Below are 18,678 nucleotides of genomic sequence, written 5' to 3'. Positions count from 1 at the left end.
GGCTCGCCCACGGTAGATCAAATTCCAAACTACGAGGTTACAAACAGGGAAGGCCAGTTTAGTGTGCGGAGGCCAATATGACCTTCACAAAAAAGCAGAGGCAAGTCATTTTTTAATGCTGATGGGGGGCAGCGGGAGATTGCTGTATTTTTCATACTAGAAGAGAGGCAATCAGGACCTGAGCTCTCCAGGGAAACAGATTGGTAGCTGGTGCAGGAGTCTCAAAAGAGCTATTACAGGATGGTGGCTACTTGTACATGTCAACAGCCAAGCGGAAACATTTCACACTAGCAGAAGCTCCTGAACCGTATTCAAATGCAGCTCTACATAGATTGCAATACGGTACTCCCATCTGAAAGTCACCACACACCTGTCTCTATGTCAAAAGTGGTGAATTCCCGTTTCGAACCCCACGTTCAGATAGCAGTGGTAAAGTGTCTTGTTTTTGGGGAGACAAGAGCTCATCTGCTGTGGAAGAAATAGACTGAAACTTCCTGCCCACCAGCAGCTTACAGAGTTTTATTAATTCTCTTTGCTGGAAAAAGATTAGTTTGGATAATTTTATTCTGCTCACTGAACCTGTTTTATTCCACACTCAAACAAGCTAATTAAAACCCCACTGTGTTTCTAATCCTATTTTCAGAAAGTCAGGAAAACAATGAAATACCTCCATCATTTTCCTAAGCTTGTCCATCCTGTTGCACTGATGATCTTTGTTGCTGGTGTTATTTTGCGGCTGGTTTTGTCGTTGCTTAGATTTAACATACATTTCAATATAAGTTCTATGGCTTTTAATTTTTACTGACGAACCGCTCAAGGAACTTTAGTTATTGGGTGGTAATTAAATATTGAAAATAAACAAATAAACTTACTGACGTGATTTGAGGCAGATTCTTCAGTGACAAGACTTTCTTTCTTTTTTTGTAAACTGAGTTCTTAATTAATTTTCAGCCCGTTAGGCAACATCTAACACTATACAAGCAGACTTCTGCTCATGCAAAATGACGTCCTTTCCTCTTTTTCTCCCTGCAGTCTCCCACCAAATTTGCTCGGAGAGTTCCATAGTGGATGGGACTGCAAGGTGGCCTGCGAATCCATTTCGTCAACACTGACAGCTGGTATTCATGCAGGATCCTTATATTGTGGACATGCATTTATGTTTACATTTTTATTTCGTTGGGGAAAAACCAATGTGGGAAGCAGCTCTGGCTTCCAACGATCCGCATTACACTATAGTCTATTCAGAGTAACAATTAACTTCCTCCGTCCTTAGCTAAAAAGGAATTTTCCAGTGCGCTAATAAATTTTTGTCTCATTTGTGCTTTGAATTGCCGATACCATTCCATAAGCTGTTTCCTCCTCTGAATCTTTTGTTGCAAAGTCATATTTTGCTCTTTTTCTAAAAGGGCAGGCAGTTCTTTCCAGTTTTTAATAAAGATAAAGGGAGCTCCCGTGGCCTTTAGTAATTGCAGTGGGGCACTGTGGGACACAGATGAATTTCCGCAATTGCCTGGTGTCATTACATCTTCTACAACAGGAACGGAGCCAAATGAGCATGCCTCATAAACCCTGTAGCATTCTGTATTGACTCCCACTGGGCATAACGTGAGATCACTCTGTAGCAATGCGTCGTGGTAGTTTCGAAGGCTCTCGTTTGTTTCCTGAGGCCACCACCTAGGAAAAAAAGACAAAAGGATGCTGAAAGTGCATACTTCGTCAACAACAAATTTTGCGGAAAACAAAAGATTCACACCACATTTTTAGTGCAGCCGTTCGGTGTAGCAGCCACAGCCACAACAGTAATATCTAAGAACTGGGGAGTGGATAGTTTACATCACTGTTTCCCCATTGCCTTCATCAATCATTACTGCCTTGTTTTAAAGAGCTTAATGGCATGGATCCTAAGATAAGTTAATGTAAGGAAGTTCACAGAAGGAATGTTTCCTGTCCTCTCCTCCATCTCAGTAGCCTCCTGACTCTCATCCCACATTGTTCAGGAGACTATTAGGGGGCAAAGGGGGCTTTTGAGGGACACACACAGATGGAACAGATCCAAGTCATTATGTTGATTTTCACTTATTTGTGAGGTTGATCAGAAAGAAAGAGTGCATATTTTAAACGATTTATAAAATAACAAACTGGAATAGTCAAGAGAATGAACAACAGTGCTTTGACCTTGAGTGCTGCACATCTCGAACTATTTCTAAAGAATTTCCGTTCAAATTCTATGCATTCATACACACAGCTCAAAAATAGAAAGTGGGCAGGGATGATGGGAGTTGTAGTCTAAAAACATCTGGAGGGCTGAGTTTGCCTGTGCCTGCCCTAAACGGCCTCAGCCCAGTATATCTGAAGCAGCGTTTCCACCCCCATTGTTCAGCCCGGACACTGAGGTCCAGCTCCGAGGGCCTTCTGGCAGTTCCCTCCCTGCGAGAAGTAAGGTTACAAGGAACCAGGCAGAGAGCCTTCTCGGTAGTGGCGCCTGCCCTGTGGAATGGCCTCCCACCAGATGTCAAGGAAATAAACAACTATCTGACTTTTAGAAGACAGCTGAAAGCAGCCCTGTTTAGGGAAGTTTTTAATGTTTGAAGTTTTATTCTGTTTTTAGTGTTCTGTTGCCAGATGGGCAGATCATCATCATCATCATCATCATCTTGGAACTCTACCTGCACATCACGATGCATATAGCAGTTTTATAAAGTGCTGGTATGGTATTTGAACCCTTATCACAAAGCCATCATCCAACAATTTTGGCATTTCAAAACACACACACACCCCATGCAGGCAATTTTTGCAAATTGGTATCAAAATCCTGATGCAGTCAACATAAAACATTGGTATTTTTAACTGTTAATATTTTTGCTGTTATAGACTATAGTTCTTACTCTTCTCTGGCTGAAATCCAACATAGCTTTTCGAGTCCATTTTGTTTCAGGACGTCCACTAGGATCTCTCTTGTTGAATTCTTATAAATGGTTCCTAAGAAATTACACTGGTATGGTCTTGGGGTGTGGAGCATTGACCAACTCGGTTCAACGACAGGAAAGTGTCTGTAGCTGTAATGAAAATAAAACATGTCTCTGTGTATTAAGCAGTTGTCCGGGGGGGGGGGGGCGGGACCACGAATGCAAGGATTTGGAACTATTTGTTTATGAAGGTTGCAATCCACAGCGTACTTACGGGACTGTAAATCACATTTCATTATGCCTACTTCAGACTGTAATCCTACACATGCTTTCCTTGGAGGAAGTCTCATTACATTCAGAGGGACTTATGTCTTAGTAGACATGCATAGGAATCTGTTTAGCAGTCAAACTTATCTGTCTCCAACTCTGCTCACAGCCTTTTCCATGCTAGTCTGCCCCTTCATTTTATTCAAAACTTTCTATTCCTGATCTACATCTACTTTCTTGCCAGCAGAAGTGACTGGCTTCTTTAAAATTGACACCCCTAATTGTTTATTTGGTTACGTGAGCCTGTTGAGAAGATGCAGAATGTAAAGCGCCGTTCTTTTCCCCCTAATAAATGGTGCATCAATTCAAAGGCTCTTTCATTTGGCTTCATTCTTTCATTTCTATGTCAGCCATTCACAAAAGTGAAAGGTATGTCCTTTCCCCTCTTTCCATCTTAGTACAGCATTCACGACCACATTTACAGCAGCGGAGTACAACTCCCCAAGTACAACCTTTGCACACAAGAGCTCTCCTTGCTTTTTTTGTCTCTGTGATATTTTTATCAATCTTTGATCCAAGGAAGGACAGCCTGTGATTCCCCCAGATGTTACTGGATGACTGTCTATGGCCACTGACCGTGCTGGTTGTGGCTGTGGAGAGCTGAGCCCCACAACATCTGGAGGCCATAGGATCACTATTCCTGCTTTACCCAATTTTTAACACAGCACAATCTACTGAGCTCCTGAAGAAATGTACCAGCAATGCATTCACAATCCAAGAACTTATTATTATCATCCATTTGACAAGTAATTCCACTTCATTCTAAGATTTAGGCTGCAAGGGAAGACCCCATGGTGAAATTCTTTTATAAGCATCTCCCATAGGATATACTGGTGATAGGAGGAGCCCTTCTTCTTGCCCCAAATCTGCTAACATTAATGGAGCAACAGAACAGTGGCACATGCTATAGTTATTTCCATCCCATCAAGAGTGCGGTCTGGGGGGCCCAAATACCTGCAAAACCATGTTTCATTCAATTCTGTTGTGTTCAGATCCACTATATCACCGATATAGTTATGCAACTACCCCTCAGTGAGAAAAAGTAGTATACAAATATAAAATCAGATCTCTTTATTTAAATACAATCCTAACTTTTTAAAAAAAGAGTCTCAATGTAAATGCTGGTATATATTAGCTGAAAGAATGCAACCTGTGAAGACATCACAGCAATTGGCTCAGTATACCTGAAGGAGCGTCTCCACCCCCATCGTTCAGCAGGTCCAGCTCCGAGGGCCTTCTGGTGGGTCCCTCCCAGCGAGAAGTAAGGTTACAGGGAACCAGGCAGAAGGCCTTCTCGGTAGTGGTGCCCGCCCTGTGGAATGCCCTCCCACCAGATGTAAAGGAAATAAACAACTCTCTGATTTTTAGAAGACATCTGAAGGCAGCCCTGTATAGGGAAGTTTTTAAGGACTGATATTTTATCATGTTTTTAATATTCTGTTGGGAGCTGCCTAGAGTGGCTGGGGAGACCCAGCCAGATGGGCGGGGTAAAGTAATAAATTATTACAGTATTGTTGTTGTTGTTGTTGTTATTTACAAGTTGACTCAGAAGGAAGGGCCAATGTGCCCAGTGGAGTTTTCTTCCAAGGAACTGTGTTCACAATTGAATTCCCACCCACTTAAAACTGTAGTTTAATCAACAAATCATTTCTGATTCTTAAACACAATAATCCTAATCCAAAAGTGAAAACTAGCACTATCAACAATAGGAAAATGCTATTTTTTGCTTAATACAGCTATTCTACAAAGCATTATGTATTCAACGTATATCCCATCTTAATTAACTGTTATACACGTAAATACATAGGACATTTTTAGGCATATGCAAAATTAAAAATATTTTCCTGAATGTATCCAGGACTTACGTAGCAACTCCCAAAGGCCAGTGGAAAATATCTTTTTCGTTCACTAAGGGGCTGTCGTATATTACGAAGAGCAGGTCCACAAACCCTCCATATCTTTTTAAGTAAGGGGAAATCCATTCATTTCTGCACTGTTCACTTCCAAGCAACACAACAGCAACATGCTGCAGCTTGTGAGTTTGTACTAATGTTTGTGCATAATGCAGCCACTGAGTGGCGTAGGAGATCTTTCCTTCCTCTCGGCCATTCAGCACTAGAACCACATTGTCAGCTTCTACTGAGAAGTAGCCGGGGACTACAGCTGGACCCGTAATGAAGCTGTGAATGACAAAGGACAGGCATTGCAAGGTTTACAGGTATTACAAATAATGCAATATAACACACCAGAAGGACATTTTAAATAATAGTTACCACTGATGCTCAAAGGATTTTGCTCTATTGTTTTTGTAATGGAATGAAGAAGAACTGTGCAGTTTCCCCCAAGAAATTAAGACCACCATCTGTTGCTGCCAACTCTTCATGGCCTAACCCCAAGGCTTGTTGTACCAGCAATATATATATATTTACACACACACACACACACACACACACACACACACACACACGGTGAGATGTACCAACCAATGTGCAGGCAAGTATCACATTATTCATTGTTGAATAAACATTCTGTTTGAACAATTTCACTAACTAATGCACAAAATTACGTTAAATATGTTCACTGGGCTATGAAATACTGTCACCACTAAACTTAAAAGAGGTATCATACAGTCGGTACCTGAAGAATGATTTCCCTGCTGTGACGCTTCCTTCTCTCCACTGGGCTGACACATCAGCCGGCTCAAGAAGACCTTCAAAGATATGCTGCCACAGGTAAAGGCCTATAAAAACATGATTTATAGTTTGAACAATATGGGACGCATCTGAACTCCTAGATACCTTAACGAAAAATGAAGATAAAAAGAAGCAAAGCAGGCCAACTCAAATAAAGCAACGCAACCTGGCAAGGTAAATAAAGGTCTGCAATAAGTAAGAGCAATGAAGGGTGCTTTAGGGAGGGGATCTAAGCAGACGAGAAAACAAGAAACCTACAGGAGTGCTGATGCATGCAAGGTGCACTTATATCTGCAAGGTGATATAAGGCTTTGGGATATTTGGCATGGAGAGAAGCCCTGGCCCACCAGGAGGAAAACCTGAGAGCAGAGCTGCCTTTGACAGATCCCACTCTCAGACTAACATTCCACCCTGTTCAGTATTGAAGAAAGACACCCTCAGAGACCTTAGAAGCATCATAGAGAGTGTCCGTCCATTTACCACTGCAAAGGGCTTTACACCATCAAGGTGTGAAATCAATGAGAGGAACACAGAAAAATAGGAAAGGTGTCAGGGACTGGCAGGGCTCCAAGGAATGGGTGGAAGAAGAAATGGGGTCAAAGGCTAATCCAGCAGAAGGGGGGGCGGAGATTTATGGAGGTTTGTGCCTTCCACAAGGCAGGAGCCAGAGCTGAAGGAGGAGTCTCAGCAAGGTAGCAGGAATGGACTTTTCCTTGGGGTTTACTCCCGAAGCCTTTCTCATGATGAATGAGTATAGCCGCAAGGCAGTGGAGCTTTAGGATCAGGGTTTTCCTTCTCCTATGGGCTACCTTCCTAGGTTGATGAACCCCATCTGCCCCTGTACATTCAGAAACTTTTAACATCTGTAGTCAAATTAATTTTTTAGTCACTGGGCAGGAAATGTTATGCTCCATTTTACAAGATATGATCCTAATAATATCTACTAGGAAGTTAATGCAATGGAAGTTAACAAGGCTTGCTATCAGCAAAGTGGGCTTGGAATCCTGCCTACAGTGGTACCTCGGGTTACATACGCTTCAGGTTACATACACTTCAGGTTACAGACTCCGCTAACCCAGTAATATTGCTTCAGGTTAAGAACTTTGCTTCAGGATGAGAACAGAAATTGTGCTCCGGTGGCGCGGCAGGAGCAGGAGGCCCCATTAGCTAAAGTGGTGCTTCAGGCTAAGAACAGTTTCAGGTTAAGTACGGACCTCCGGAACGAATTAAGTACTTAACCCGAGGTACCACTGTAATCCTAAACTCAGTTACAAGGAAATCCACTGAATGCAATAGTTCAGTAATGAAATGTTAAGGATCGAACCGAAGGAGTGAAGCAATATTATTTAGAAACAGCAATCACATTGCTAATGACAAGCGCTTACCAATAGCAGCTTTCCCCCAAATTTGCACCCTCAGGTCTGTTTGTTCCTGTTGCACTTGCATCTTTTTTAACAGTTGAAGACTATTTGCAGACTTCCGCTGCAAATCGTTTTTCTCATCAACTTCCCAAGGATTCCATTCTTCAGTTCCCAAAACAGCATGTTCTAAGTATAAAAAATGTAAACAACGTGAACCATAACATCAGAACTTTGTTGAATGTGTTGTTACAGGCCCATACTCTACATATACTAAAACTGTGACACCTGAAGTGCATAAATACTTTTTTATATAATAAAAAACATCATGGAAACATAACTCAGCATATGCTTTCTATGCTAATAGTCTGTCATGACCTCAAAGTCCAGCAATGATCAGGAAACCAAGCAGAAGGCTACAACATCACTGGTTAAGAAGCCAGATTTTGTTCCTGACTGTGATCCTAATGCTGGTAATCAGGGGACCACTGAATCCAAGACTGGCAGGAAGGAGCCACTGAACCAAATGCCACAGCATCAGACCCCATAGATTGGAGCCAGGATCCTTGGAGATACCTTCACTTGAATCAAGGGTCCCAATAGTACCTGTCCAGTTCAACAGGTCAGTAGAATACAGTAGAAATATCCATTTGCATGCCACAGGGTTGACCCTTTAAGAGACTATTTCTCCCAAAGGGCGAAGAGCCTGGGAAATGTGGATTGGAGGCAGAGACTCAAAAGGCCTCAGTTCACTTCCAACCCTTGTTTAGAACAAGTGGCTTATTAGGAGCTTTCCATGGTGCTGAAATTATTCTGGGGGCTCCTTTGTGAAACCAGAACAATACATGGTCCCAGCTTCTAACCCTGGCTGCAAAAGATTTCTGTCTGAAACACTGGATATAATGTTGGGCTAGATAGACCAATGGTCTAACTTGGAATAAGGCAGCTATCAAGGAGTCAGTTATAACTCTTTGTGATGTGCTTCTTTCAGTGTTGCCTCTCATGACTCACAGAGACACAACTGTCAGAACCATATTCAGGACCCAACTACGGGGGATGGTATTGCCACCTCCTTTGGTTCAGATGACTCGTGCATGGTGCCCTTGTCTCCTCAGTTCCACAGGAGCAAAAAATGGCAGAATAAGGTAAGAGCCATTTAACAGGCTGGCGTGCAGGTACTTGTCAAGAAAACAGTTCACAAAGCTATCATGTTAGAACTCTGGGAGCTCTCCAAGGTCCTGCAGGTGCTCTGTGTGCCTTGAACTCTTGATGGGACACAGGTGTGAACCTCAGGTGTGTACTGTCCCACTCCTCTCCAACCCCACATCCCCACCAGTCTTGCCCATTCATTTTCCCTTTCCTCCATCCTAATTGTGGTGAGCAGTTCTTCCAGGAGGGAGTTTCACTTGGCTCAGCTGGTAAGGCTGCCTCTCGTTGGCTTTTCTACCTTCTTTATGAAAGTGTGTACATTTTTGATCCAGTCATTTAACTTCATAGAATCAATAATTAACAGCAGCATACACAAGAGCTCAGTAAAGTCACAGCAGCTAACCTATTAGCCTTAATCCCTCTTGAATTTTGGAAGAAGGGAGAGATTCTCTCAGGTAGCTGCTTACGTTATTATGGAGAATGTAATAAATCACCCATTGCATGCCTGCCTGCCTGGCTACCTTACGTGGCATGCAAACTGCCTTCCTTAAAAGACTGAGCCATGGAAAAGCAATAGGTAAAGGTAAAGGGACCCCTGATCATTAGGTCCAGTCGTGGCCAACTCTGGGGTTGCGGCGCTCATCTCGCTTTATTGGCCGAGGGAGCTGGTGTACAGCTTCCGGGTCATGTGGCCAGCATGACTAAGCCACTTCTGGCGAACCACAGCAGCGCACAGAAACGCCGTTTACCTTCCCGCTGGAGCAGTACCTATTTATCTACTTGCACTTTGATGTGCTTTCGAACTGCTAGGTTGGCAGGAGCAGGGACAGAGCAACGGGAGCTCACCCCCTCACGGGGATTCGAACTGCCGACCTTCTGATCAGCAAGTCCTAGGCTCTGTGGTTTAACTCACAGTACCACCCGTGTCCCTGGAAAAGCAATACCACCCAAGAAAATATGATGAGCACTTTTACTGGGGTAGTGGTAGTGGCTATCCAACAGGCCAACACAATTTAAACCTGAAGCTCTTTCCTTCTTCCACTTTACACACACAAGATAATGGAAGAATGTAAAATGTGGCAAACTGTCCATTATTAGAGAAACTAAATCCCAAAGTGCACTATGGCAACATGCATGTGAGAGTTTCCTTCACCATGCACACACTGATCTTACGAAGCAGGAGAGAACAATTGTAAGCTTCAACCACGTTAGAAACACAACAGTTGAGGTGTTTGCTCAATATTAGTAGGCCTTGTGGCTCCAGCTTGGCTGAAGCAGGAACTCAGAAACAGACAAACTAGATAGCTGTTTCACCAAGCAGTGTTATTCGTACCTATGCACACTAGAGGGCAGATGAGCTTGTGTAGGAACTGCGAGCCTATATTGGATGAGTGAAGAAAGGATTGTTTCTTTGCACTTCTCATTTCAACAGAGCACGCATCCAAAGGAAAGCAAAAAATTGCTAATAAATTATATCTGTGCTCAGGTGCACATTTAGACTGATCCTACCTAAAGTGCTTTTAGGAGTTTGGAAGAATTTTCCTGCAAACCTTGGTTGTTTCACAAACTGTAGAGACCCTCTCCACAGTCTTGTCCTGTCCTTCATTTTGGTTGCCACACATAATAGGAGTGATCGTGATAGTAGCTTGGAGAAAACTGAAGTGACTGGCTTGGATTCAGGAAAAAAAGGCCCAACTTTTATTACAAAGCTTCTAATTTCCAAACTCTGCCGTGCTTCGACCACTTGGAAATTGCAAAGGGTTTGGCAGACCACTTAATGAATTTTCTGCACTAGATGCTAAAGTATTTTGGAATTCAAATTTCAACGCGATAATATGAAAGACGTTATAAAAAAAAATAGGGTTAAAATCAATATGACTATTTCAGTGTGATGGATATGTCTGTTGTGCTAAACAAATTTATTTCTTACTGTTTCCATTTCCATATGTAATAACTCTCCATTCCTCTTCAGTGCCTTATCTGTCTCTTTTCTCCATTTGGGTTCTTCCTTTGTTTTGATGCCAGCCCTGAATTTATTCCTGTGAGGAAGTCAGAGCCTCTCTCCCCCTCATTTCTGGCCCATCCCATCCATCTTCCAGGCAGACTTCTGGGTTCAAAGAAAGACAGAGCAGCCACTGTGCTTACACACAAAACATTCTTCACACGTAGCTCCACTGCTCCACAGAGCTACCACCAGAGTTGAAGCTCACAGATCATTGGAGGTCCATGGACCACACTTTGGGAACCCCTGGTTTACTCGGCCTGCAATTCAGTACCAACTGTTTCCAAACGATACAAAGTAATAGTAACAATAACACAAAATATGATAGACAATTGTGATGGGATGGTGAGCTGCTTGTGCGTAAAATCCTGATCCCTCAGAGTTTGGCTAAGTTCCCAAACCTCTGTCTGTGATGGAGCTCCTTAAGCATGGCTCCATCAATCGCTCGTTGAATCGGACAGTGGGCGTTTACGGAACTTCTTCCAGCATAAAAGCTCCTTAACGGAAACACGTCTTCTGGACTCTCGGCGTGACAGTTTCCGCCGAGGAGTGGGTGTCCCTACGGGAGGTCCTGAAACCTCCCCACTGTTCTCGCTTGAAGTGTCTCTGAGCCCTCCCTCCGATTCACTTTCCCTTGGAACTCCACTTCTCCCCCTGCTGGTCCCCTCCTCCGCTGAGTGGTCTCTCTCACCCTCCATGAGCCCTTTCACCTCCTTTGTCTCAGATGACAGTTCCCTGACATCCACCTCCCCTCCAGGGCCCCCTTCACCCCCTTCCCTCCCCTCCTCTGCGGGAGGCGAGGGAGCAAAACCCCTGAAGGAACCTCCCTCATCTTCCGAAGTTTCGAACACTTCCCTCCACCTTTTGCTGTTTCCGGTTTCCAAGTACTCCTCCTCCTCGGAGTCTGTACCTCCTTCCAACTCCGATTCCCTGAATCCCTCCAGTTCCTCCTCATCGTCGGTGGTGCCAAAGTACTCCCTCCGGAACCTCGCTGCTGGCTGAGGTTTCCTGGGGAACCTTTGGTGGAACGTTTCGATCAAGACCTCGTCATGGACCTCCTCTGCCTTCACCCAGGTGTTTTCCGACTCCGGTTCCCCTTCCCACGCGACCAAATACTCCACCTGATTACCCTTCCACCTGGAGTCGATGATTTCCGCCACATAGTTGCGGCTTTCCCTTTCTTCTATGGCTGGCCCCCGTGTGGATACCCCTTCACCTTCCCCCCTGTATGGTGACAGTAATGACCTGTGGAATACTGGGTGCAGTTTCATGTGGTTCGGTAACCGGAGTCTGAAAGCCACTGGGTTGACCTGTTGGATGACCTCAAATGGTCCCAATCTTTTGGGTCTCAATTTCTTGCAACCCCCCTTGAACGGCAATCCTTGGGTTGATAGCCAGACCCGACTCCCCACTCTAATTGTTTCACCTTCCCTTCTGCTCTTGTCTGCCTGCCTCTTATATTCTTCTTTGGCCCTTTCTAAGTTGTGTTGGAGTTGACGATGGATCGCTTCCATTTCTTCTACAAAAAGTTCAGCGGCCGGAACACTCCATCTCTCTCCTCCTTCCCCTGGAAACGCCCTGGGGTGGCACCCATAATTAGCCAAAAAGGGGCTCATCCCGGTGGACACATTCTCTGCATTATTGTAAGCAAATTCCGCTAGTGCCAACTTTTCGACCCAATCGTTTTCTCTGTCATTGACATAACACCTCAGGTATTGTTGAAGGATACCGTTTGCCCTCTCCGCCTGCCCATTGGTCTCAGGGTGCCTGGCAGTCGAAAAGTTGACCTCTACGTGCAACAAGCTCATAAGCTTCCTCCAGAATCTGGACGTGAACTGTTTCCCTCTGTCGGAAACCACCCTCAAGGGGGCGCCATGCAGCCTAAAAATATGTTCTACAAACAATTTCGCTGTCTCTTCCGCCGTGACTGCATGTGAGCAAGCTACAAAGTGACCCATCTTAGTTAACTGGTCTACTACGACTAGTATGGCGGTTTTCCCCTGGGATTTGGGCAGATCAGTCATAAAATCTATCGACACCGCCTCCCACGGTCGTTCTGGTGTGGGTAACGGTTCTAATAACCCCGCTGGTGCCCGCCTTTCTCCTTTGGCTCTCTGGCATTGGTCACACCTTCTCACATACTCCCGTACATCCTCCCTCACCTTGGGCCACCAAAACTCCCTGGTCACCAACCACATGGTCTTGTGTTGCCCAAAATGCCCCGCTGTGGGATTGTCGTGCAGCTGTTTGAGTACTCTCCCCCTCAATTCCCCTTCGGGTATATATAGCGCCCCTTTGCAATACAATGCCCCGTTTCTTTCTTCAAAACCTCCGGGGTCTTCTCCCTCTCTCCTTAAACCTCTGAGCTTATCCTGGGCGTACTCATCATTTACCGTTCCCTCTACCAGTTCTCTTTGCCCCACCCAGGCCGCACCACACACCCAGTGGTCCTCTGGGATAATATGTCTCTCTTCTGGCGCTCCCTCCCCCTCCAAATATTCAGGTTTGCGAGAGAGAGCGTCCGCTCTGATGTTTTCTGGACCTGGCACATAGCAGATTTCAAAATGGAATTTGGAGAACTCCTGGGCCCATCTCACTTGTCGTTGGTTGAGCACTCGTGCCGTTCTCCAATACTCCAAATTCTTGTGGTCCGTACACACTTGCACCTTATGCTGTGCGCCAATTAGTAAGTGTCTCCATCTCCGGAACGCTTCGTGAATGGCGAGTAGTTCTCGGTCATATACCGTGTAGTTCCTCTCGGATTTGTTCAGCTTACGCGAAAAGAAGGCACACGGTCTCCATTCCGACTTATTGCTCCCTGGCTGAAGCAGCACCGCCCCCACCGCCCGGTCTGAGGCATCAGTTTCCACTCTCATGGGTTTTTGTAAATCCACGTGCAGGAGCTGTTCTTCCGAAGCGAATGCCTTTTTCAATTCCTCAAAAGCGTGCTCCGCCTCCGCCGTCCAAACGAATTTCTTCTTGCTGCTTAGACAGTCCGTGATGGGAGCCGTTAAGTGGGCAAAGTTCTTGATGAATTTACGGTAAAAGTTCCCAAACCCTAAGAACCTTTGCACATCTTTTTTCGTTTTCGGTGTCTTCCATTCCAGCACCGCCTGGACCTTGCCTGGATCCATGGCTAATCCCTTGTCTGATAAGCGGTACCCCAGGAATTCCACCTCCTTGGTGTGGAACTGACACTTCTCCAATTTCACCCACAACTGGTTTGCTTGCAGCTGGCTCAGCACTTCCCTGACATCCTTTACATGCTGCTCCTCATTCTCTGAATATATCAGCACGTCATTGAGGAAGGCCACGCAATTCTTGTAGAGCAAAGGTCCCAGTACATGGTTCATGAGCGATTGAAAACAGGCGGAGCCTGCTTGTAATCCAAAGGGCATAACGAGATATTCGAAAGCCCCTAGGGGGGTGAACATCGTTGTCTTCCATTCATCCCCCTTCTTTATTCGTATCAGGTTGTACGCTCCTCTCAGGTCCAGTTTCGTGAATATCTTTCCCTTCCTCACCCTGGTCAAAATGTCATCAATCCTGGGCATGGGGAAAGTCACTGGTTCTGACACGGCATTTAGCCGCCGGTAGTCCACGATCAATCTCGGTTTATCCGTGTTTTTTTTGTCCACAAAAAACACTGGGCTGCCCCCCACCGCTCTGGACTCTCTGATGAAACCTCTCTTCAGGTTTTTGTCAATAAACTCCCTCAACTCCTGCATTTCCCTGTCTGACATGGCGTACAGCTTGCCCACAGGGAGCTGGGCCCCAGGGACCAGGTTAATTTGGCAGTCAAAGTCTCTATGCGGTGGTAGTTTATCTGCTTCCCTTTCGCTGAAGACCTTGCTCAGGTCAGCGTATTGTTTGGGCACCTTCCCTTTGTCCGCCACTTCCGTCCCTGCTAGGGAGGCTTTTGCCCCTTCTGGCACCTTTCCCTCTTTGCAGTGTTCCAGGCAATGTGCTGACCCAAAGGAGACCACTCTCTGATGCCAGCCCACTAGCGGGTCATGCAACGCTAGCCAGCTCATTCCCAAAATGACAGGCGCCCCTCCCAGGGTGGCTACATTGAACGCTATCCTTTCGGTGTGCCTTGCCACCCTCATAACCATTGGGACGGTCTGTAGGCTAACTTCTCCCCCCAACAGCTCCCTCCCATCGATCGTGGTGACCTGCAGGGGGTTGCTTAAAGGGAGTGTCTGTATCTGGTGTTCAGCTGCAAACTCCTTGCTCATAAAATTACAGGAGCTGCCTGAGTCCAACAGCGCCTTGGTCTTTAGTGGGTATCCGTTTGCCAGCTCTAGCAACACCTCTATTACTAGGGCTGGTCTTGGAGGTTCCGGAGCGGGCACTTTTACTGCTCCTTGGCCTGTCTGCAGTGCCCTGACAGTGGCAGACAGGCGTTGGCTTTTACTGGCTCCTGGACTTCCTCCTCCTTCCCCCCAACAGCTCCCGCCATCCCTTGCCATTCCTTTCTTTGCGGGCAGACTCTGGCAAAGTGACCTGGCTGCTGGCAGAGATAACATTTCTTGGCGCTCTTTCCCTCCTTCTTCCTCCCTTCACTGGGATTTGAAACTGCGCGCGCGCGCGCTGTTCCAACTTCCATCGGCTCTCCGGGCGGGAAACTTGGTTCTGGAATCTCTGGAATGCGGAAATCCCTCCAACGCTCTCCTTTCCCCTCCCGCTTCTCCAAGGCTTTTGCCTCCTGGCGCGCTCCAATGGTCAGCGCTGATTTGGTCAGCTGGTCCATAGACTCCGCCCTGGGCGCCCGGGAAAGTTCGTCTTTCACCGCCGAAGAAAGCCCCTCTTCAAAGAGCATTTGAATGGGTTCCGCCGATAGGTCCCACCCCAATTTATGTATCAACATTGTAAACTCAGTCCAGTACTCACGAACCGATCGGCTCCCCTGTTTGCAAGCCATCAATTGTCTGCGCACCAGTCCCTGTTCAATCTCGCTGGAAAACATCAAATCCATGGCGCGAAAAAACTTCCTCGCGTCCTTCAGCATGTCACTATTCCCTGCCATCAGGGGTCTAACCCAGTCTCTCGCCCCCCCTTCGAGATGGCCAATCACAAACGCCACTCGCGATGCCTCGTCGGGAAAGTCGTTAAACTGCAGTTCGAGAGCATACTGCATCTCTGTCCTAAAGGCTTGGTAGTTCCTGGGGTCCCCCCCAAACTTCTGCACCATTCCTGGCATCTTTCTTGCTAGTGTAGCGCCTTTTGCCTTTTCTGCATCCTGCGCCCTCCTTTCTTCTAGCCTCGCCGTTTGCATTGCTAGCTGGAGTTCCAACATTCTGTACCTTTCTTCCAGAGTTGGACCTTCTCCAGCTCCTGCTGCTCCTCCGGCTCCGGCTGGGTTGCTCATGATGCCTCTCTGCACAAGCTGCTTTCAGGGACTGTCCGATTGCTGTGATGGGATGGTGAGCTGCTTGTGCGTAAAATCCTGATCCCTCAGAGTTTGGCTAAGTTCCCAAACCTCTGTCTGTGATGGAGCTCCTTAAGCATGGCTCCATCAATCGCTCGTTGAATCGGACAGTGGGCGTTTACGGAACTTCTTCCAGCATAAAAGCTCCTTAACGGAAACGCGTCTTCTGGACTCTCGGCGTGACAGTTTCCGCCGAGGAGTGGGTGTCCCTACGGGAGGTCCTGAAACCTCCCCACTGTTCTCGCTTGAAGTGTCTCTGAGCCCTCCCTCCGACTCACTTTCCCTTGGAACTCCACTTCTCCCCCTGCTGGTCCCCTCCTCCGCTGAGTGGTCTCTCTCACCCTCCATGAGCCCTTTCACCTCCTTTGTCTCAGATGACAGTTCCCTGACAACAATCTACACCACTTTCTTCCTACGCTACCACCTTAATGAAAATATAATGAATATAATGAATACTTATGCTGGAAGCTGCTGACTTTACTCCAAAAAGTGAAATTCTTGTTCTAAGGCCTAATACATAGTCTACACCAGGTACAGGCAAACTCGGCCCTCCAGATGTTTTGGGACTACAACTCCCATCATCCCTAGCTAACAGGACCGGTGGTCAAGGATGATGGGAATTGTAGTCCCAAAAAATCTGGAGGGCTGAGTTTGACTATGCCTGGTCTACACCAGCCTTTGCTAACCTCCAGATGGCTACTAGCCAAGGCTACAGCTACTCGCCATGATGGCCCTGCTCTGTTCCACAGACAGAGGAGCTGATTGAAACCACAGGAGGAGAGAGTGCTCTTGTGCTCAGGTCTTGCTTGTGGGCTTCCTGCAGGCATCTGGTCGGCCACTGTGAGAACAGGATGCTGGGCTACATGGGCCACTGGCCTGATGCAGCATGCTCTATGCATGCTCTTAGATGTTGTTGAACTACAACTCACATCATCCCATCATTGGCCATGATAGCCAGAGTTGATGGGAGTTGTGTTGCAAAACATCCGTACGGCATCCGGTTGGTCTATTATACTATGAAGTAATCACCTGATAAAGGACGTGGGTGGCGCTGTGGGTTAAACCACTGAGCCTAGGACTTGCCGATCAGAAGGTCGGTGGTTCGAATCCCCGCGACGGGGTGAGCGCCCGTTGCTCGGTCCCTGCTCCTGCCAACCTAGCAGTTCGAAAGCACGTCAAAGTGCAAGTAGATAAATAGGTACCGCTCCAGCGGGAAGATAAACAGCGTTTCAGTGCGCTGCTCTGGTTCACCAGAAGTGGCTTAGTCATGCTGGCCACATGATCTGGAAGCTGTACGCCGGCTCCCTCGGCCAGTAAAGCGAGATGAGTGTTGCAACCCCAGAGTTGGCCACGACTGGACCTAATGGTCAGGAGTCCTTTACCTTTAATCACCTGATATTAACATCTGCTTCAACAGTTAAATACCAGTTTGTGACATCTGCTTGTAATAGATTTGCTTAATGAAAAACAATGGTGGCAACCTTAACCTGACACTGTTCTAACCTCTGCATGAATCTCGTTTCCTATACTTTGTTACCATTTTCTACCACAATCAAGCCCAAAAGAATCTACAACAATATATACTTATCCCTCTCTCTTCTTAAAAGCACTTTGGAGTTCTTGGGAAGCGCCTGATGGTACAAGACTGTGGACTCTCAGAATCTGGCCAGCAGGGATGCCAACTTGAATAAAATAATGGGGGGTGGGGGTGGGAAAACAGGTAAGCCCTGCCCCCACATAATGGATCACAAGACAGGCATGCACACCATTAGACTGGCAATGCCCATCCACTTTGAGGGTCAGTCCCTTCAAATATTTTTGGGGGCCCCCCCGGAAGTGACCTCGGCCCCTAGAAGTCTGCCCCCAATGCTGGCCACTCCCCTGGATACATCACTTGAAGCACCATATAGGAACAGAATAGGACTTGTATGTGCCTGTCCTGTCTTGCAAACACTGCATTTCCCTATAAACTCTGTAAATGCAAATTCTGCTGTAACGGGGAGTGCAGAGAGTCGGCCTCTCAAGGAGCCAAGACTGCAATGCTATACACACCTAAAACTAAATACTAATAATAATACAGTAATAAATGACTGTGGGGATGCTTGTCACACAGAGAGCAACAGGGCAGGTGGTGGGGCGGCAGAATTAGAGGAGGCGTTGTTGTTGGGAAGGAAGGAAGGAGTCCCCTTTACCTCGCCCCTGCTTCTCCCTCGGGGCCGCAGCTCGCGAGGCGGCCGGGCGGCGGGGCTTCAGGAAGACGCTGTAAGCCGCGTAGAGGGAGAAGAGCAAGTAGGCGGCCAGCAGCGCGGAGCACAGCCGCTTCCGAGTGAGCCGCATCTTTCACGGCCCCGCGGGCGCCGCCATCTTGCCCGGGAAGTGACGCGCTGAGCGAGGCTTTGCTGCCCTCGCCTGCCCGCCAAGAGACGCGCGGAGAGAGAGGCAGGCGGGCGCGCCCGGAGGATTCGGGACACGCGCGTCCCGGACGGACCCAGGGGGGCTCCGTGGGTCACGCACGCTTGGCTCGGGGCTGGTTCTCCCGGGGAGTCTCGACAGCAACGGGACCAGGGAGGGGAGGCTGCCTGTTTGCGCAGCCCTCCCGGAGAAGGCGAGGGTCTCATCCTCCGTGCGTGGTTTCGGTCCGCAGCGTCTTCAGATAGGGCTGGGAAAATCTCTTCCCAAAAAACCCAGAACATTTATTGCCACAGGCTGCATGCATTACGCGGCATACATCCAAAGCATGGGCGTCGTGGGGGGGGGGGTTGGGGGTTGGACAGCAGCCGCCCCTAAATCAATCAAAATCAATACAAATCTT

General features: G+C 47.1%; 1 protein-coding gene across 2 annotated transcripts; it reads right to left on the bottom strand.

The window, feature by feature from the left end:
- Window positions 1-908: 908 nt before the first annotated feature.
- Window positions 909-18,416, bottom strand: RXYLT1 (ribitol xylosyltransferase 1). Of its 2 annotated transcripts, none has more exons than XM_083574618.1 (6): window positions 18,059-18,416; window positions 7,312-7,473; window positions 5,871-5,973; window positions 5,099-5,413; window positions 2,886-3,056; window positions 909-1,674 (listed from the first exon to the last, which is right to left on the bottom strand). In XM_083574618.1, exons 1-6 carry the CDS (start codon window positions 18,201-18,203, stop codon window positions 1,254-1,256), a joined length of 1,317 nt encoding a protein of 438 aa, XP_083430744.1. In that variant the 5' UTR covers window positions 18,204-18,416; the 3' UTR covers window positions 909-1,253. The 2 variants fall into 2 exon arrangements, with proteins under 2 accessions (XP_083430744.1, XP_083430745.1); XM_083574619.1 differs by lacking the exon at window positions 18,059-18,416 and adding an exon at window positions 10,364-10,609.
- Between the last annotated feature and the right edge of the window lie 262 nt (window positions 18,417-18,678).

Source organism: Podarcis filfolensis, assembly GCF_964270895.1.
Source record: "Podarcis filfolensis genome assembly, chromosome: 10".
Taxonomy (NCBI): domain Eukaryota; kingdom Metazoa; phylum Chordata; class Lepidosauria; order Squamata; family Lacertidae; genus Podarcis; species Podarcis filfolensis.
This window is presented reverse-complemented; position numbering and strand designations above follow the sequence as displayed.